This window comes from Bombina bombina, chromosome 4 (genome assembly GCF_027579735.1).
Source record: "Bombina bombina isolate aBomBom1 chromosome 4, aBomBom1.pri, whole genome shotgun sequence".
NCBI lineage: Eukaryota > Metazoa > Chordata > Amphibia > Anura > Bombinatoridae > Bombina > Bombina bombina.
The window spans coordinates 885940444-885962428 of NC_069502.1; the positions used below are offsets into that span (position 1 = coordinate 885940444).

A 21985-nucleotide genomic window follows, 5' to 3' on the forward strand; every position below is an offset into this window, starting at 1 on the left:
TAAATATGTATTTCTATATATATATATGATACTGTTAATGCAAAATACATATCTATACCTATATATTTATAGGAATATATAGGTATATACAGATATATATTGAAATGTGTATTTAAGAATAAATAGAACATATTCTTCTATGTGAAGTGGAATGTGAAATATGAATATTTCATGTCAAGTTTAACGATCCTGAATATATGCGGTCGCGTTAGTGGGCGAGTATGGGTGTTTTATGCCATTTTTGCTCCATTGATGTCTACGGGAAAATAAGTTAATGCAGTAGCAAAATTACTTTTTGCACGCGTCTGATTTTCGCTCATGCACAAACTTTTTACTTTCAACTCATAACACGAGCTCAAACTGATGCACGTAAAAAGCCTCCGTCTAGCAATGTTATTGGCAGAGTGGAAGCGCTAATTTCTGATCCCCTCGTATTCTAGTCCCAAATGAGCAACGCAATTCAAAAAATATGTTAGTTGGAAGTGGATATGAATTCTTACTATTTAAATTATCTTTTGTGTGGACAGCTAAGAAATGTATTTGTTTTTTATTCATAGAACCTGTACAGAAAAAACCTGATCAGTTTGTTGAAATTACAACTCCATTTCTTAATTTTCAACTGGATCCAACTGATATTTCGACTGAAAAGTAAGTACAACAGATTTGTTATTGTAAACCTACTTTATTCAGAAAGGCCAATAAGCTAAAGCAAACTTCCAAATAAAATGTTTCATAAGTGAAATAAATGGTTTCTTATGCAGAAATCCTCTCGAGTACCAATACGTTTTTTTTCTTATCTACATCCGTTTCTGCATTCTAACCTTGTTTTTATTGATTCTACAAATCACCTGCGTTTGTGCAAGATATTACTTCTGTTGTCTAATTCAGCATTTTTAGATTACAAATGTGTTTTCTAGTGCATTAGCAAATAGGAATTATTGTGCAATTTTCAAACAATGCATTTCCAAAAAGCTTACATTAAAGGGACATGAAACACAAAATAGTTATTTTGTGATTCAGACAGACCATACCATTTTAAACAACTTCCCAATTTACTTTCATTATCTATTTTGCTTTATTCTCTTGGTATATTTTGTAAAATCATAAACCTAGGTTGTCTCAGGAGCAGCACTGCACTACTGGGAGCTTGCTGCTGATTGGTGGCTGCACATGTATGCTTCCTGTTATTGGCTGACCTGATGTGTTCAGCTAGCTCCAAGTAGTGGATTGCTTCTTATTCTACAAAGGATACCAAGAGAATGTAGCCAATTTGATACTATAATTACTTTTTAATTACAAAATAGATTTTCTGAAATGTGCAAATCAGTCGTATTTGGTTAAATATAATTAAATTGAACTTTAACCGAATATGCATTAAAGGACCACTAAATGCAGTAGAACTGCATAATTAACAAGTGCATAATATAAAAACAATGCCAACACACCTACTCTGAATTTCAAATAAGCAGTTGATTTAGTTTCTGCAAAAATTTATTTTTTCTTCCATTCTTCGTCTCCTTGTATCATGTTACAGACATCAGCCAATCACAACCTAGTATATCTATTTCCTGTGAGTTTGAGCTTGTTCCCCAGAAAGTGTGAATATAAAAAGACTGCATAATTTGATAATGAAAGTGTCTAAAAAATGCATGCTATATCTGAATCATAAAAGTTTATTTTGACTTGAGTGTCCCTTTGAACATATTTTCCTTAAAACTTTATTTCTACTTCTTTCAAAAGGCTTTCCCATATGGCCTCTCATCTCAAATCTGTCAGCGAAGATGAAGAAAATATTCAGGAAAGTGATGTAGATTTGAAAGAAATACGCAGAGTAAGCGCCACAGAAAGTGCAATGGTAATAAATGAAACATTTTATCTTAATTACCACAAAAAAAAAACACAACAGCTTTGTTCATATTGTACTTTCTGCAGTATTTTTGGTGGGGAAATATTGTATTCTGGATTTAAATTGGGTTCAATGTATATTTTGTTGAACAGACATTTGTGAATTTAAAGTTTTATTAATTGCTTACAATTAGAAAATGCAAATCTTTGATTTTTACACAATATAAATAATTATGAGAGCATGGAGAGGACAGACATAATTCTTGTGTACTACTTTTAAAAAGTTCTGCCTTTGCTAAATGCTGGTGTAGGCCTAGTAACAGACATACTCAACAGAGGGCCCTGGTGGAAAATATTTTGGGCCCTCAAAGGTAAATGAGTAGTAAACAATAATATTAATACACATGCTGCTCTGTATAATCATTTTGAGGATAGATAGAAGGACCTTCAACCTGCACTAAGAAAAAGGCTCCTCGCGATTAGGATTGTACACATTCTGCACATGCCTATGTATAGACTGACTGCTATGGGCCCCCCAGCAGTTGGGCACTATCGTCACTGCACCTGCTGCATCAATGGTAGTTCCACCTCTGTCTAGGATAAAATGTGCCCCTGATAAAAGAGCCATGAAAAAAATACATTTGCACACTTTTCTAAATCACAAACACTTATAACAAAAAAATGTCATATTAAGACACACAAACACATATGTGGACACATATGTACACACATAGGAGCCTATCTATCAAGCTCCGAATGGAGCTTGATGCCTGTGTTTTTGGCGAGTCTTCAGACTCTCCAGAAACAGCAGTTATGAAGCAGCGGTCACAAAGACAGCTGCTCCATAACCCTGTCCGCCTGCTCAGAGCAGGCGGACAGGAATCGCAACAATTCAACCCGATCGAGTACGATCGGGTTGATTGACACCCTCTGCTGCGGCCCATTGGCCGCGAGTCTGCAGGGGGCGGGGTTCCACCAGCAGCTCTTGTGAGCTGCCGGTGCAATGTTAAATGTGGAGAGCATATTGCTCTCCGCATTTAGCGAGGTCTTGCGGACCTGATCTGCACTGTCGGATCAGGTCCGCAAGACCTTTGATAAATAGGGGCCATACACACATGCTGGCAGGCTTTCACATTGTTTTCTTTCATGTAATTAGCAAGAGTCCATGAGCTAGTGACGTATGGGATATACATTCCTACCAGGAGGGGCAAAGTTTCCCAAACCTTAAAATGCCTATAAATACACCCCTCACCACACCCACAATTCAGTTTTACAAACTTTGCCTCCGATGGAGGTGGTGAAGTAAGTTTGTGCTAGATTCTACGTTGATATGCGCTCCGCAGCAAGTTGGAGCCCGGTTTTCCTCTCAGCGTGCAGTGAATGTCAGAGGGATGTGAGGAGAGTATTGCCTATTTGAATGCAGTGATCTCCTTCTACGGGGTCTATTTCATAGGTTCTCTGTTATCGGTCGTAGAGATTCATCTCTTACCTCCCTTTTCAGATCGACGATATACTCTTATATATACCATTACCTCTGCTGATTCTCATTTCAGTACTGGTTTGGCTTTCTACAAACATGTAGATGAGTGTCCTGGGGTAAGTAAATCTTATTTTCTGTGACACTCTAAGCTATGGTTGGGCACTTTGTTTATAAAGTTCTAAATATATGTATTCAAACATTTATTTGCCTTGACTCAGAATGTTCAACATTCCTTATTTTTCAGACAGTCAGTTTCATATTTGGGATAAATGCATTTGTTTCATTTGTTTTTTCTTACCTTTAAAAATTTGATTTTTTCCCTGTGGGCTGTTAGGCTCGCGGGGGCAGAAAATGCTTCATTTTATTGCGTCATTCTTGGCGCGGACTTTTTAGGCGCAAAATTTTTTTTCTGTTTCCAGCATCATACGTGTCGCCGGAAGTTGCGTCATTTTTTGACGTTTTTTTGCGTCAAAAATGTCGGCGTTCCGGATGTGGCGTCATTTTTGGCGCCAAAAGCATTTAGGCGCCAAATAATGTGGGCGTCTTTTTTGGCGCTAAAAAATATGGGCGTCATTTTTGTCTCCACATTATTTAAGTCTCATTATTTATTGCTTCTGGTTGCTAGAAGCTTGTTCTCTGGCATTTTTTTCCCATTCCTGAAACTGTCATTTAAGGAATTTGATCAATTTTGCTTTATATGTTGTTTTTTTCTTTTACATATTGCAAGATGTTCCACGTTGCAACTGAGTCAGAAGATACTTCAGGAAAATCACTGCCCAGTGCTGGAGCTACCAAGCTAAGTGTATCTGCTATAAACTTTTGGTATCTGTTTCTCCAGCTGTTGTTTGTATTGCATGTCATGTCAAACTTATTAATACAGATAAAATTTCCTTTAGTACTGTTACATTACCTGTTGCTGTTCCGTCAACATCTAATTTTCAGAGTGTTCCTGATAACATAAGAGATTTTATTTTTTAAATCCATTAAGAAGGCTATGTCTGTTATTTCTCCTTCTAGTATACATAAAAGTCTTTTAAAACTTCTCTTTTTTCAGATGAATTTTTAAATGAACATCATCATTCTGATACTGATAATGGTTCTTCTGGTTCAGAGGTTTCTGTCTCAGAGGTTGATGCTGATAAATCTTTGTATTTGTTCAAGATGGAATTTATTCGTTCTTTACTTAAAGAAGTATTATTTGCATTAGAAATAGAGGATTCTGGTCCTCTTGATACTAAATGTAAACGTTTAAATAAGGTTTTTAAATCTCCTGTAGTTATTCCAGAAGTGTTTTATCTCCCTGATGCTATTTCTGAAGTAATTTCCAGGGAATGGAATAATTTGGGTAATTTATTTACTCCTTCTAGACGTTTAAGCAATTATATCCTGTGCCATCTGACAGATTAGAGTTTTTTGGGACAAAAATCCCTAAGGTTATGGGGCTGTCTCTACTCCTGCTAATGTACTACTATTCCTACGGCAGATAGTACTTCATTTAAGGATCCTTTAGATAGGAAAATTGAATCCTTTCTAAGAAAAGCTTACTTATGTTCAGGTAATCTTCTTAGACCTGCTATATTTTTAGTGGATATTGCTGCAGCTTCAACTTTTTGGTTAGAAGCTTTAGCGCAACAAGTAACAGATCATAATTTTATAGCATTATTATTATTCTATAACATGCTAATAATTTTATTGGTGATACCATCTTTTGATATCATTAGAGTTGATGTCAGGTATATGTCTCTAGCTATTTTAGCTAGAAAAGCTTTATGGATTAAACTTGGAATGCTGATATGTCTTCTAAGTCAACTTTGCTTTCCCTTTCTTTCCAGGGTAAATAATCATTTTCGTTCCTTTCCTCACAACAAGGAACAAAAGCCTGATCCTTCATCCTCAGGAGCGGTATCAGTTTGGAAACTATTTCCAGTTTGGAATATATCCAAGCCTTATAGAAACCTATAGCCAGCTCCTAAGTACCTATGAAGGTGCGGCCCTTATTCCAGCTCAGCTGGTATGGGGCAGATTACGTTTTCTTCAAAGAAATTTGGATCAATTCCGTTCTCAATCTCTGGTTTCAGAACATTGTTTCAGAAAGGTACAGAATTGGCTTCAAGTTAAGGCCTCCTGCTAAGAGATTTTTTTCTTTCCCGTGTCCCAGTTAACACAGCAAAGGCTCAGCATTTCTGAAATGTGTTTCAGATCTAGAGTTGGCTGGAGTATTTATGCCAGTTGCAGTTCTGGAACAGGGGCTGGGGTTTTATTTTATCTCTTCATTGTACCAAAGAAGGTCAATTCCTTCAGACCAGTTCCGGATCTATCATTATTGAATCGTTATGTTAGGATACCAACATTCAAGATGGTTACTGTAGGACTATCCTGCCTTTTGTTTAGCAAGGGCATTATATGTCTACAATAGATTTACAGGATGTGTATCTGCATATTCCGATTCATCCAGATCACTTTTAGTGTCTGAGATTCTCTTTTTAGACAAGCATTACCGGTTTTGTGGCTCTACCGTTTGGCCTAGCCTCAGTTCCAAGAATTTTTTTCAAAGGTTCTCGGTGCCCTTCTTTCTGTAATCAGAGAACAGGGTTTTGGTATTTCCTTATTTGGACGATATCTTGGTACTTGCTCAGTCTTCTCATTTTCGAAGAATCTCATACGAATCGACTTGTGTTGTTTCTTCAAGTTCATGGTTGGAGGATCAATTTACCAATCAGTTCATTGATTCCTCAGACAAGGGTAACCTTTTTAGGTTTCTAGATAGATTCAGTGTCTATGACTCTGTCCTTGTCAGACAAGAGAAGTTTAACATTGATATCAGCTTGTCAAAACCTTCAGTCACAATCATTCCCTTTGGTAGCCTTATGCATGGAAATGTTGGGTCTTAGGACTGCCGCATCAGATGCGATCTCCTTTGCTCGTTTTCACATGCGACCTCTTCAGCTCTGTATGCTGAACCAATGGTACAGGGATTACTCAAGATATCTCAATTAATATCTTTAAACCGATTTTACGACACTCTCTGACATGGTGGACAGATCACCATCGTTTAGTTCAGGGGGCTTCTTTGTTCTTCCGACCTGGACTATAATCTCAACAGATGCAAGTTTTACAGGTTGGGGAGCTGTGTGGGGGTATCTGACGGCACAAGGGGTTTGGGAATCTCAGGAGGTGAGATTTCCGATCAATATTTTGGAACTCCGTGCAATTTTCAGACATCAATCATCAAGGAGGGACTCACAGTCCTCTGGCTATGAAAGAAGTATCTCAAATTTTGGTTTGGGCGGAATCCAGCTCCTGTCTAATCTCTGCGGTTCATATCCCAGGTATGGACAATTGGAAAGCGGATTATCTCAGTCGCCAAACATTGCATCCGGGCGAATGGTCTCTTCACCCAGAGGTATTTCTTCAGATTGTTCAAATGTGGGAACTTCCAGAAATAGATCTGATGGCTTCTCATCTAAACAAGAAACTTCCCAGGTATCTGTCCAGATCCCGGGATCCTCAGGCGGAGGCAGTGGATGCATTATCACTTCCTTGGAAGTATCATCCTGCCTATATCTTTCCGCCTCTAGTTCTTCTTCCAAGAGTAATCTCCAAGATTCTGAAGGAATGCTCATTTGTTCTGCTGGTAGCTCCGGCATGGCCTCACAGGTTTTGGTATGCGGATCTTGTCCGGATGGCCTCTTGCCAACCGTGGACTCTTCCGTTAAGACCAGACCTTCTGTCTCAAGGTCCTTTTTTCCATCAGGATCTGAAATCCTTAAATTTAAAGGTATGGAGATTGAACGCTTGATTCTTGGTCAAAGAGGTTTCTCTGACTCTGTGATTAATACTATGTTACAGGCTCGTAAATCTGTATCCAGAGAGATATATTATAGAGTCTGGAAGACTTATATTTCTTGGTGTCTTTCTCATCATTTTTCTTGGCATTCTTTTAGAATACCGAGAATATTACAGTTTCTTCAGGATGGTTTAGATAAGGGTTTGTCCGCAAGTTCCTTGAAAGGACAAATCTCTGCTCTTTCTGTTCTTTTTCACAGAAAGATTGCTATTCTTCCTGATATTCATTGTTTTGTACAAGCTTTGGTTCGTATAAAGCCTGTCATTAAGTCACTTTCTCCTCCTTGGAGTTTGAATTTGGTTCTGGGGGCTCTTCAAGCTCCTCCATTTGAACCTATGCATTCATTGGACATTAAATTACTTTCTTGGAAAGTTTTGTTCCTTTTGGCCATCTCTTCTGCCAGAAGAGTTTCTGAATTATCTGCTCTTTCTTGTGAGTCTCCTTTTCTGATTTTTCATCAGGATAAGGCGGTGTTGCGAACTACTTTTCAATTTTTACCTAAGTTGTGAATTCCAACAACATTAGTAGAGACATTGTGGTTCCTTCATTATGTCCTAATCCTAAGAATTCTAAGGAGAAATCGTTGCATTCTTTGGATGTTGTTAGAGCTTTGAAATATTATGTTGAAGCTACTAAGTCTTTCCGAAAGACTTCTAGTTTATTTGTTATCTTTTCCGGTTCTAGAAAGGCCAGAAAACTTCTGTCATTTCTTTGGCATCTTGGTTGAAATCTTTAATTCATCTTGCCTATGTTGAGTCGGGTAAAACTCCGCCTCAGAGGATTACAGCTCATTCTACTAGGTCAGTTTCTACTTCCTGGGCGTTTAGGAATGAAGCTTCGGTTGATCAGATTTGCAAAGCGGCAACTTGGTCCTCTTTGCATACTTTTACCAAATTCTACCATTTTGATGTATTTTCTTCTTCTGAAGCAGTTTTTGGTAGAAAAGTACTTCAGGCAGCGGTTTCAGTTTGAATCTTCTGCTTATGTTTTTCATTAAACTTTATTTTGGGTGTGGATTATTTTCAGCAGGAATTGGCTGTCTTTATTTTATCCCTCCCTCTCTAGTGACTCTTGTGTGGAAAGATCCACATCTTGGGTAGTCATTATCCCATATGTCACTAGCTCATGGACTCTTGCTAATTACATGAAAGAAAACATAATTTATGTAAGAACTTACCTGATAAATTCATTTCTTTCATATTAGCAAGAGTCCATGAGGCCCGCCCTTTTTTTGTGGTGGTTATGATTTTTTTGTATAAAGCACAATTATTCCAATTCCTTATTTTATATGCTTTCGCACTTTTTTCTTATCACCCCACTTCTTGGCTATTCGTTAAACTGAATTGTGGGTGTGGTGAGGGGTGTATTTATAGGCATTTTAAGGTTTGGGAAACTTTGCCCCTCCTGGTAGGAATGTATATCCCATACGTCACTAGCTCATGGACTCTTGCTAATATGAAAGAAATGAATTTATCAGGTAAGTTCTTACATAAATTATGTTTTTTAAAAAAAAGCAGATGGCTCATGAGACAGATTAGGCAGTGAAAATGTATTGTAAAACAAATGTATGAATTATAAAGCAATGCTGTTCAATCAGGCTACAGCAGTGGAATACAAGTACAGTCATACCTCGTTTTATAGTGCTTCGTTTATTGTATTTCGTAGATATTGCTATTTTTACAAATTGAAGGTTTGTGTCAACCCTGTGTCGAGCAAGTCTTTCTGCACCATTTTCCCAACATAGAAACATACAGTTGTAATCAAAATTGTTCAACCCCCATTGCAAATCAGGTTTATTGTCAACATTTACAGACTTTTAGCTGTTTGCAATGAACAAATCAAGCAAAAGCATTTAAAACAGCTCAACACAATGAATGCTTCAAGTGGTTTCCCCAAATCCAACCGAAAATGCAACTTTTAATGAATTCTGCAGTGTCAAAATTATTCAACCCCTTCATGGCAAGCATCTTTAGTACTTAGTATAGAGCACCCTTTTGCTGTTATGACCTGCTGCAAACAAGATGCCTAGCCAGGCACCAGCTTCTGGCAGCGTTCCTGAGGAATCTTAGCTGATTCCTCATAAGCAATGGCCTCCAGTTCAGTAATATTCTTGGGTTGGTGTGCTGCAACCGCCTTCTTCAAATCCTACCAGAGATTTTTTATGGGGTTCAAGTCAGGTTACTGTGCTGGCCACTGTAGAATCCTCCGGGACTTCTTCTACAACCAAGCCTTGGTGGAATTTGAGGTATGCTTGGGATCATTGTCCTATTGAAAGGTCCAATGACGCCCAAGCTTTAGCTTCCTCACAGACGGCATGACGTTTTCTCCTAGGATTTCCTCATACTTCAATGAATCTATCTTGCATTTCACACTCCTGACTTTTTCAAGAGGATATTTGGAGTGACTAGCATAATCCACATAGAACCTACAGAATAAACAGCTGCCTGCACTAGCATAATCCACATAGAACCTACTGCAAGACAGTAGGTTCTATGTGGATTATGCTAGTGCAGGCAGCTGTTTATTCTGTAGGTTCTATGTGGATTATGCTAGTGCAGGCAGCTGTTTATTCTGCCTACTCAGAAAGGACACTTTGTTTATTTTAACATGCCAGACTTACCTAAACGTCATTGATGAGTCACAACCAATGAGATGACTCCTTTGAGAGGCGCGCCTTACCGGGACTGTTTAAAAAGACTACAGTGACGTCACTCCAAATATCCTCTTGAAAAAGTCAGGTCGTAGCCTGAGGAAACTCGTCGAGGCGGCACTAATATTTTCTCTCAGCTTCCCTGTTACCCATGTCATTTGGAGTATCCCTCTGCACAAGCTGAATTCGTACACGGCGATCCGGAAGCCGTTTTGGGGAGTTCAAGCTACGAGGTGACGGACATCACACCCCTGACATTTGGTGATACAATCTGGGATTTGTTTATTGTGCTATTTTTACTCTGTTACACTGTACGTGCGATTTACACGTTTTTTATTGCTGGATAATAAATGATTTTACACTTAGAGTGGGTTGCGCTCTGTGTTTTATCTTGTTTTTCAGCCACTTCTTAAAGACCAGGATCGCAGCCCTGTGTCAATACTTGGAGCGGCACCCACCATTCTCAGCATTTCTGGGAAGTATTGTTACTTTTTCTAAATTTATTTTATGTATAGTGATTGGAACATTTTGTTACGTACAAGCAATACTATACATTCCTCTGTATAGGACTATTGTTCTATTTATATATTCAATTGTCCAAGTATTCTACTGTTTATATACTATATCCTGTCTGAAACACTGTACCATATATTGCTTTACCTATTGGGCAATTTTTACTTAGCCTATTTACAAAGTTTTTTATAATTACTATTTGCTTTTAATAGAGAAGCGCAGCTGATTTGGGTTTCACCTATTTCTGTTTGTTGTATATATTTCTCAGGGTGCCGTCCTTCAAGATGGAGACTATCCGTTCCATTCTTCCTCTGGTTCAAGAAGGTCAATTCATGACGACCATAGACCTGAAGGATGCGTACCTGCATGTTCCCATTCACAGGGATTATCACAAATTTCTGAGATTTGCCTATCTGGACAAACACTTTCAATTTGTAGCGCTTCCATTTGGCCTCGCCACAGCTCCCAGAATTTTCTCAAAGGTCTTTGGAGCTCTGTTGGCAGTAATTTGGTCCCAAACAGAGATCTTGTTGTCTTTTCTTTGTTCCCAAAATTGTGAATTTGGAGAAAAGTTATCTTGTTCCGGCTACAAGGGTGATCTTCTTAGGAACCATTATAGATTCCCTATCAATTAAAATATTTCTGACGGAAGTCAGAAGAGCCAAGATTCTTTCCGCTTGCCTATCTCTACTGTAGTGCCATCAGTTGCCCAATGTATGGAGGTAATTGGTTTGATGGTGGCTTCCATGGACATAGTTCCCTTTGCACGATTCCATTTGATAGCCCTACAGCTATGCATGCTCGATTAATGGAACGGGGATTATGCAGACCTATCTCAGAGGATAGTTCTGGATCAATCAACAAGAGACTCGCTGTGGTGGTGGCTGTCTCAAGAACATCTGTCCCAGGGGACATGCTTTCAGAGACCCTCTTGGGTAATTGTGACCATGCACGCCAGCCTGATGGATTGGGGTGCAGTCTGGGACTCGTTGAAGGTGCAAGGACTTTGGTCTCAGGAGGAATCTGCTCTCCCCATAAACATATTGGAGTTTAGAGCGATCTTCAATGCATTGATGGCTTGGCCTCAACTGGCTTTAGCCCAGTTTATCAGGTTACATAACCTCAGTGGCTTAAATCAATCACCAGGGTTGAACTCGGAGTTCCTTAGCCATGAAGGAGTTGGCACGAATCATTCAGTGGCGGAGGCTCACAATTGCTGTCTATCTGCCATCCATATCCCAGGAGTGGACAGTTGGGATGCGGATTTCCTGAGCAGACAGACTTTTCATCCCAGGGAGTGAAAACTCCATCCGAAAGTGTTCTCCAAATGGGGGTTACCGGAATTAGATCTGATGGCGTCTCGAGGTCGAGGGATCCTCAGGCCTTTCTGACAGATGCTCTGGCAGTTCCTTGTAACTTCAGGTTGGCATATCTGTTTCCTCCATTTGCTCTCCTTCCACGAGTCATTGCTCAGATCAAGCAGGAGAGAGCATCGGTGATCCTAATAGCTCCTGCGTGGCGTCGCAGGATCTGGTATGCAGATCTAGTAGAAATGTCGTCTCCGTGGAGACTCCCTCTGAGGAAGGACCTTCTACTTCAGGGGCCCTTTCTTCATACAAATCTCGTTTCTCTGATGCTGACTGCTTGGAGATTGAACGCTTGATTTTAGCTAAGTGAGGGTTTTCCGAGTCAGTTATTGAGACCATGATTCAGGCTCATAAGCCTGTCACTAGAAATATTTACCATAAGATATGGTGTAAATATCTTTATTGGTGTGAGTCTAAGGGATATTCTTGGAGTAGGGTCAGGATCCCAAGAATTTTGTCTTTTCTCCAGGAAGGCCTGGGTAAGGGTTTGTCTGTCAGTACCTTGAAGGGTCAGATCTCTGCTCTATCTATTTTGTTGCACAAGCGTCTGGCAGTCGTGCCGGTGGTGCAATCCTTTTGACAGGCATTGGTCAGAATCAGGCCTGTGTTAAAATCTGTTGCGCCACCTTGGAGCCTTAACCTTGTTCTTAAAGTGATATTCCTAACAGTAATTGATGATTCCGTGGACTCACCATGTCTAGAAATAAATACATTTATCAGGTAAGCATACATTTTGTTTTTTAGACATACTTCTATTGCACATGTGATAGACTACAGTATAGTGCAAACATAACTTTTAAATGCACTTGAAAACAAACAAATGAGTGTGACTCACTTTATTGCTATATTCGCTTTATTATGGTGATCTGGAACGAATATCACTGATGTACGCCTGTATTCAATAACTGTTTATGATATATAGTACATGTTTGTACTAAGAATTCTAAATCATTTCCCTAACTACATTTCTGCTTGTATAATATAGGAGATTGCTACTGCAGAAGATCATAGATCACCTGGAGAAAATATAGAAGGAGGTAATATAAATGCAGGATTCCTGTGCTCTTAACTTTTTTAATGTAAAAAAATGAAGAGAGTGCTTTGAACACCAGTATAGACATTCCGTGACAGTTTGAAGCAAATCAGCTCAGTAGTTTTGAAACATGAAACCAAGTAAATACGTTCACATATGGTAGGTTATAATGACGGAAAGCTCAAAATGTATTTCCCCATAGCGTGCTAGATTACAAATTGAGTACTTTCGATCGGATGGTTAAAAATGTTAACCATAGCATCTCTACACTGTTTAAAAAAAAAAAAAAAAAAAATATAGTTAACGACCGAGGACGTACCCTGTACGTCGTCGGTCTAGGAAAGTGGTGGAAGCGATCCTGATCGCTTACAGCCGCTTTCCGGTTATTGCAGGGATGCCTCGATATCGAGGCATCCTGCAATAACAGTCCTTGGCCATCCGATGCAGAGAGAGCCACTTTGTGGCCCTCTCTGCACCGGACATCGATGGCCGGTATCGTGGGAGGTGGGTGGCGGTCATCAATGGGCCCAGTGATGTGGAGGGGGGTGGAATCGTGGGTGGGGATAGCCGGGGGCGTGCACGGACGGTTGGGAGCGGGTGGGAACCGCTATACTACCGAAAATTTTAAGTGAATAGTGGGGAAAAAAGGGGGGGGGGGGGAGTAAAAATTTGTTTTAAAAAAAAAATGATAAATCAGGGAGTGTTGGGTTGGTCTGTGCAGTGGGGGGGGGGGGGGGGGGGGGGCGGAAGCTACACCACAGAAAAAAAAATAATAAAAAACATTTTTTTTCTGCTAACTGGGTACTGGCAGACAGCTGCCAGTACCCAAGATGGCCCCCAATAAGGCAGAGGGGGAGAGTTAGAGAGCTGCTTGGGGGGGATCATGGAGGTTGGGGGCTAAGGGGGGATCCTTCACAGCAGCATATGTAAATATGCTAAAAAAAATAATAAAAAATCAATGATACCTTTTATTTTAGTACTGGCAGACTTTCTGCCAGTACTTAAAGGGACATAATACTCATATGCTAAATCACTTGAAACTGATGCAGTATAACTGTAAAAAGCTGACAGGAAAATATCACCTGAGCATCTCTATGTAAAAAAGGAAGATATTTTACCTCACAATCTCCTCAGCTCAGTAGAGTTAGTTCTGTGTAAAAAGTTATACTCAGCTGCTCCCAGCTGCAGGTAAACAAATTTAAAAAAATGAAGAAATGAACAGCAGCCAATCAGCATCAGCAGTGCTGAGGTCATGAACTCTTACTGTGATCTCATGAGATTTCACTTAACTCTCATGAGATTTCATAGTAAGCTTCCTTTACCTGATTGGTGAAATAATATGAGAGTGCACAATGCTAGTCCCTTCAGATGTCCCAGGACAAACACACTAAAATGCTGCTTAGAAATACTTTACAATGGGAGGTGGCTACTGAGGAACTTTTGAGGTAAAATATCTTTCTTTTTTACATAGAGATGTTCAGGTGATATTTTCTAGTCAGCTTTTTACAGCTATGCTGCATCACTTTCAAGTGTTTAAACATTTGGGTATTATGGCCCTTTAAGATGGCGGGGACAATTGTGGAGTAGGGGAGGGAGCTGTTTGGGAGGGAACAGGGGGTGTGATGTGTCAGGTGGGAGGCTGATCTCTACACTGAAGCTAAAATTAACCCTGCAAGCTTCCTACAAGCTATCTAATTAACCCCTTCACTGCTAGACATAATACATGTGTGATGCGCAGCAGCATTTAGCGGCATTGTAATTACCAAAAAGCAACACCAAAGCCCTATATGTCTGCTATTTCTGAACAAAGGGGATCCCAGAGAAGCATTTTCAACCATTTGTGCCATAATTGCACAAGCTATTTGTAAATAATTTCAAGGAGAAACCTAAAGTTTGTGAAAAAGTGAACAGTTTTTATTTGATCGCATTTGGCTGTGAAATGGTGGCATGAAATATACCAAAATGGGCCTAGATCAATACTTTGGGTTGTCTACTACACTACACTAAAATTAACCCTAGAAGCTCCCTACATGCTCCCTAATTAACCCCTTCACTGCTGGGCATAATACACGTGTGGTGCGCAGTGGCATTTAGGGGCCTTCTAATTACCAAAAAGCAAAGCCAAAGCCATATATGTCTGCTATTTCTGAACAAAGGGGATCCCAGAGAAGCATTTACAACCATTTATGCCATAATTGCACAAGTTGTTTGTAAATAATTTCAGTGAGAAACCTAAAGTTTGTGAAAAATTTTGTGAAAAAGTGAACAATTTTTTTTATTTGATCGCATTTGGCGTTTAAATGGTGGCATGAAATATACCAAAATGGGCCAGATCAATACTTTGGAAAGTCTTCTAAAAAAAATATATATACATGTCAAGGGATATTCAGGGATTCCTGAAAGATATCAGTGTCCCAATGTAACTACTTCTAATTTTGAAAAAAAGTGGTTTGGAAATAGCAAAGTGCTACTTGTATTTATTGCCCTATAACTTGCAAAAAAAACAAAGAACATGTAAATATTGGGTATTTCTAAACTCAGGACAAAATTTAGAAACTTTTTAGCATGGGTGTTTTTTGGTGGTTGTAGATGTGTAACAGATTTTGGGGGTCAAAGTTAGAAAAAGTGTGTTTTTTTTCCATTTTTTTCCTCATATTTTATAATTTTTTTTATAGTAAATTGTAAGATATGATGAAAATAATGGTATCTTTAGAAAGTCCTTTTAATGGTGAGAAAAACAGTATATAATATGTGTGGGTACAGTAAATGAGTAAGAGGAAAATTACAGCTAAACACAAACACCGCAAAAATGTAAAATTAGCCTTGGTCCCAAATGGACAGAAAATGGAAAAGAGCTGTGGTCATTAAGGGGTTAAAGTGAAAGTAAATCCTAGCGTTTTACAAACGCTAGGATTTACTATTGAAACAAATAAAGGGCGCTTTCATTCATGAAGTATAAGATACTTCATGTAGAAAGCTCCTTTATTTGATTCAATCGATCGCCGTTTTTAGCTGCTACAGCAGCCCACGGCTAAAAATTTTTTTGGTTAAGAGGTGACGTTTTAACCTCTTAGCCAATAGCTGTGTGGTAAATCCGTCTTGGCGCCCATAGGAGCCGGATTTACCGCACAGCTATTGGCTAATAGCTGAAAACGTCACCTCTTAGCCAAAAAATTTTTTTAGCCATGCTCTGCTGTGGGAACTAAGAGCGGCGATCAATTGAATCAAATAATGGAGCTTTCTACATGAAGTATCTTATACTTCATGAATGAAAGTGCCTTTTATTTGTTTCAATAGGAAATCCTAGCGTTTGTAAAACGCTAGGATTTTCTTTCACTTTAAGTTTCATTGTTTATGTTTAAATTTAAATAGTTTTTATTGAAAAGATTTTTTATCATGTACATACAAAATAAACGGCTAGATTACGAGTTGTGCGTTAGGGTAAAAAAGCAGCGTTAAGAGGTCCTAACGCTGCTTTTTTACGCCCGCTGCTATTACGAGTCTTGAAGATTTATGTTCACCGCACACTTCTTTGGCCTTACCGCAAAACGACTTACGTAAACTTCGTAAAGTCTTTTTTCTATGGGACTTCCATAGCGCCAGTATAACGAGTCTGTCCTGGGAGGCCAAAAAGTGAGCGGTACACCCTATCCCGTCAAGAGTCCTAACGCATTTAAAAGTCAGTAGTTAAGAGTTTTATTGTACAACGCCGTAACATAAAACTCATAACTAAAGTGCTAAAAAGTACACTGACATCCATAAACTACCTATTAACCCCTAAACAGAGGCCCTCCTGCATCGCAAACACTATAATAACATTTTTAACCCCTAATCTGCTGCTCCAGACACCGCCGCCACCTTCATTATATTTATGAACCCCTAATCTGCTGCCCCCAACATCGCCGACACCTACATTATATTTATTAACCCCTAATCTGCCGCCCCCAATGTCGCCGCAACCTACCTACACTTATTAACCCCTAATCTGCCGCCCCAACGTCGCCACCACTATATTAAAGTTATTAACCCCTAAATCTAAGTCTAACCCTAACACCCCCTAACTTAAATATAATTTAAATAAATCTAAAGAAAATTACTATCATTAACTACATTATTCCTATTTAAAACTAAATACTTACCTATAAAATAAACCCTAAGCTAGCTACAATATAACTAATAGTTACATTGTAGCTAGTTTAGGATTTATTTTTATTTTACAGGCAAGTTTGTATTTATTTCAACTAGGTAGAATAGTTACTAAATAGTTATTAACTATTTAATAACTACCTAGCTAAAATAAATACAAATTTACCTGTAAAATAAAACCTAAGCTAAGTTACACTAACACCTAACACTACACTATAATTAAATAAATTAACTAAATTAACAACAATTAAATCAATTAAATCAAATTAGCTAAAGTGCAAAAAAATCCAAACACTAAATTACAGAAAATAAAAAACAAATTACAAGATCTTTAAACTAATTACACCTAATCTAATAGCCCTATCAAAATAAAAAAGCCCCCCCAAAATAAAAAAAAAAACCCTAGCCTAAACTAAACTACCAATAGCCCTTAAAAGGGCCTTTTGCGGGGCATTGCCCCAAAGTAATCAGCTCTTTTACCTGTAAAAAAAAAATACAAACAACCCTCCCAACAGTAAAACCCACCGCCCACACAACCAACCCCCTAAATAAAATACTATCTAAAAATACCTAAGCTCCCCATTGCCCTAAAAAGGGCATTTGGATGGGCATTGCCCTTAAAAGGGCAGTTAGCTCTTTTGCAAGCCCAAACCCCTAATCTAAAAAATAAACCCACCCAATACACCCTTATAAAAAATCCTAACACTAAACCCCTGAAGATCGACTTACTGGGAGAAGTCTTTATCCAAGCCGGGCCGAAGTCCTTAACGAAGCCGGGAGAAATCTTCATCCAAGCCAGGCAAAGTGGTCCTCCAGACGGGCAGAAGTCTTCATCCAGATGGCATCTTCTATCTTCATCCATTCGGCGCGGAGCGGGTCCATCTTCAAGACATCCGACGCAGAGCATCCTCTTCATCCGACTACTAAAGACGAATGAAGGTACCTTTAAGTGATGTCATCCAAGATGGCGTCCCTTAGATTCCGATTGGCTGATAGAATTCTATCAGCTAGTCGGAATTAAGGTAGAAAAAATCCTATTGGCTGATGCAATCAGCCAATAGGATTGAAGTTCTATCCTATTGGCTGATCCACTCAGCCAATAGGATTGAGCTCGCATTCTATTGGCTGTTCCAATCAGCCAATAGAATGTGAGCTCAATCCTAACTCTCGAAGAAAGGACTGCAGTTGTAAATAAATATACCAGTATAATTTGAGTGGTGCAATCCTCTCCTGTAAGTTTGAAAACGACAAAACCGATCCATTCTCTAGAATGTCGGCCACTCTGTAAAGGCCTTTGTTTTCCCATTTTTGTAGGTGTTTACGTGTTTCCCCCTGTAATAGGTATCTAATTGGCGTTAACAAGGAGTTTTTTGGTAGAATATCCTCTCTCTTCCTCATTCTCCTGCATAAATTAATTGTGAGGTATTTCTGAGGGATGGTCTCTGGTTCTAGTCTGGTGTGTGTCCCAAAGAATGGAGTCTGCGTCTGCTCTCCCTTCAAGTTCCGTTTCTAAAGCAATCTAAATAGCTTCCTCTGTCCTCTTCAGTAGCATCGCGTCCTGTGCTATTCTAGCTGCCCTATAGTAATCCATCAGATTAGGGCCCCCTACCCCTCCCAACGATCTATGCCGCTGTACTAAAGATTTAGAGATCCTAGCTGATTTCGTCCCTTTAATAAAAGCTGAAATATCTGTCTGTAGCCTTTCTATATCTGCTTTGACAATTGCTATTGGTAATGCCCTAAATAAGTAAAGTAACCGGGGCAAGATAGTCATTTTGACTGCCGCTAACCTTCCCAACCAAGAGAAATTATATTTGTTCCATTTCGTGATGTCTTGTCTAATTTTTATGAATAAAGGTAGATAATTATACTTGCACAGGTGTTGTGCCTGTTGTGGAGGGTGAATCCCTAGGTATGTAAGTGTATTTTTGACCCACTTGAAGTCAAAATTTAATTCCAATAGTTTCTGAGTATGGCAGAGAATGGCTATGGGGAGATCTTCACATTTATCCGAATTAATTTTGTAGCCTGAAATGGCAGAGAAAGAAACCAACACTGCATATAGATTGGGTAAGGATATGAGAGGTTTTGTGATCGTTAGTAGAATGTCTTCCGCGAACAGGGCGAGTTTGTATTCTACATGCAATTTGTAAGTTAGATGCGCCAAAAAGTCACCAGTGTCAAATTGTATAATTAAATAGAAAAAAATTTGATATTATATTGACATACAAAATGATTATATTCTCAACAAAAATACGAGATATAATCTATAATAATGCTATAATGTATTGCTGATATAACGTTATTTATACTGCATAACAGTGCATATATATAAAAAAACAGAAACAGACAACTTATCTACAACAATGATAATGTCCCCAATTAAAGTGTGAATCCAAATGATTCTCTTGGTCTCCAAGTGATAGTGGCAAGCAACTTCCTCCAAAACTTGCTGGTGGTCCCAAGGCAAAGATCTACAAAGAGGTTAGAAGAACAAAGAAGAAGGCGCCACCATAGTGCACAATCAATAGCATATAAACGCAGTCTGCGCAAATATCGCAATACTTACAAGATCAAAGACACTTGAGAAGTGTCACAAATGCCTCCTGGACTCTTATAAGTCGTCCAGACAACGTTCTTTCTCGTTATAGTTTCAAATGATCTGCACTCCAGCGTTCTATAGATACGATGTTCCAATGATTACAGTACTGTTATCGTTTTACAACAGTCTCCTGTACTGACAAAACCACACAGATGGATGCATTCCAGGTGTAAATGCAACAAAAAGTCCAGGCAATATTACCATCCGTATAAGCGTGTCCTCTGCAGTATGTAAAATCATAAGTCGTGGATAAAGTCTATGTGAAGTATAAAAGGCTTTGTTTAAAAACAAACACAATGTTTCTCGGTCTGACACGACTGTTTCATCAGGTGTATAAATATACAAATTAATTTCCACGACTTTTAAACACTAAACTCTGCGTCTTCCACCTGTCTATGCGTGTTTGTTTTTAAATAAAGTATTGTGCTATTTTAACTCCCTCTATATCTGGGTGGGTTCTAATTCTAGCTGCTAGTGGTTCAATACATAGTGCGAATAACAGAGGTGATAGGGGACATCCCTGTCTCGTGCCATTCAGTATAGGGAAGGTGTCAGACTTATAACCTCCCGCTGTCACTTGGGCTTGGGGTATTGAGTAGATTGCTCGGATAGCTGTCAAAAAGGAGCCTTCAAAACCCATTTTCTGTAAAACCGAGATCATATATCTCCAGTCGATTCTGTCGAACGCATCCAGCGATAACAGCAAAGAAGGCGTCCTCTGTCTCTCTAAATGGTGGATAAGGTTAGTGATTCTGCATATATTGTCTGGGGCTTCCCTGTCTTTAATAAACCCCACCTGATCTGGGTGTATCAAACCAGGGAGGATTACCTGAAGTCAGTTTGCTAAAACCTTAGTAAAAAGCTTCAAGTCCTGATTTATTAATGATATTGGTCTATAATTTTGTCATCTTTTATGGTCTCTTTCGGGTTTGGGGATCACCACTATTTTTGCTAGCAATAACTCTCGCGGGATAGGATTCCCTTCCAGGATATAGTTACAAAATTTGGAAAAATGTGGAACTAAGGTGCTGCAAAACATCTTATAATATTCCCCCGGAAAGCCGTCGGGGCCTGCTGCTTTACCAGGCTTAAGGTCTCTCACTGCTTTCAACACTTCCAGGCTGGTAACCGGAGTATTAAGGCTATCTGATTGGTCTTTGGTAAGTGATTTTAATGGACAATTTGCAAGGAACTCGTTAGTGCATGTGTCCGTCTATCGTCTGTGGGTCAGATGTCAATTTCCCCTGTTCTGTCTCTATTGAAGGGATGGCTGAGGCTCTACATATCTCCCTAATTTTATGGGCCATATTTGTCAGGTTTGTTAGCATAAATGAAATAGTTTGCTTTCAGTTTTTGGATTGCTCTCTCCACTTTGGAGTTTAGAATGTTTGCCAGTCTGGCTGTCTTAGATTGAAGAGTTTGCAGTGTCGCTTGTAGTATCAATATTTTTCCCCCAGAACTCCACCAACGCCCGCAGAATGTTATTGTACCTCTGTGGGTCTTTTAAAAGAGTTGGATCAAAAGTTCATGTCCTCCGACGGTGAGTATCCTGCATCCCACCCAGCTTTAATGATAAGATAGAGTGGTCTGACCACACACAAGCGTGTATAGTAGAGCTCTGTAGCATTGAGTGGAGAATCTGGCTAACATAAATATAGTCCAACCGTATGTAGGTTTTATGTGCTGCATAATGAAACGTAGTGTCGCTCATCACCCCATACAGTGTGTTACATGTATCAATCATAGCATGTGGCGCAAGTGAGTTTTGTATCGCTTTGACTAATCTGTTGTGTCTATGTTGTTTACTAGATAAGGGAACCCTATTGACTGTTGTATGTGGGACCATAGTTATGGTGAAGTCTCCTGCTAGTATGATTTTAGTTTGAGGCCGCTGTGTCAAGAGATGGGAAATGTGTCTGAAGAAATCATGTTGGTTTTCATTGGGGGCGTATATATTGCATAAGGTGACCTCAGTGTCCAGCATCCGCCCCCTAACTATGATGTACTGGCCTGCCGGGTCCTCTATGGTGCTTTCATGAGTGAATCTAATGGAGGAGTGTATTAGAATGGAAACCCCTCTTTTCTTTGTATCTGCCGTGACGTGATAGTGTCTATTTAAATGGTTTGCCCTGTATTTTGGGATGTTGGCTTTAAGGAGGTGTGTCTCCTGCAAAAACAGAACGTTGTCGTTTAGGGATGTGTATTGGGACATAGCTACTCTCCGTTTGGTGTCAGTGTTGAGTTCTCTGACATTATGTGATATTAAATGTATATTAGGAGTCATTTTTATCCTCTCTACCTTTCTTCCCTGGTCTGGTTGCGCTGTGTATGTAGGTATTTACCCTCTCGTGAGAAGTCTTGGTTGTTGTGTCACTGATCTTTGGAGCTTGGATCATACAGGAGTGTGCCGTGGAAATGTCGCTGAAAAGAAAAAAAAACATTTGGGGTGGGAAAACATATCAAACAGGTGAAAATAGTAACCAAAATCTTATCTTCAACTTC

The 21985-nt window shown here is 39.2% G+C and overlaps 1 protein-coding gene across 1 annotated transcript in view; it reads left to right on the top strand.

Moving 5' to 3' along the window:
* ADGB (androglobin) overlaps positions 1-21985 on the top strand; it is a 693780-nt gene that overhangs the window by 357599 nt on the left and 314196 nt on the right. Inside the window, exons 13-14 of the mRNA XM_053711792.1 lie at positions 558-647; positions 1713-1905. Coding sequence (XP_053567767.1) covers positions 558-647; positions 1713-1905 — 283 coding nt within the window. The remainder of the gene's footprint in view (positions 1-557; positions 648-1712; positions 1906-21985) is intronic.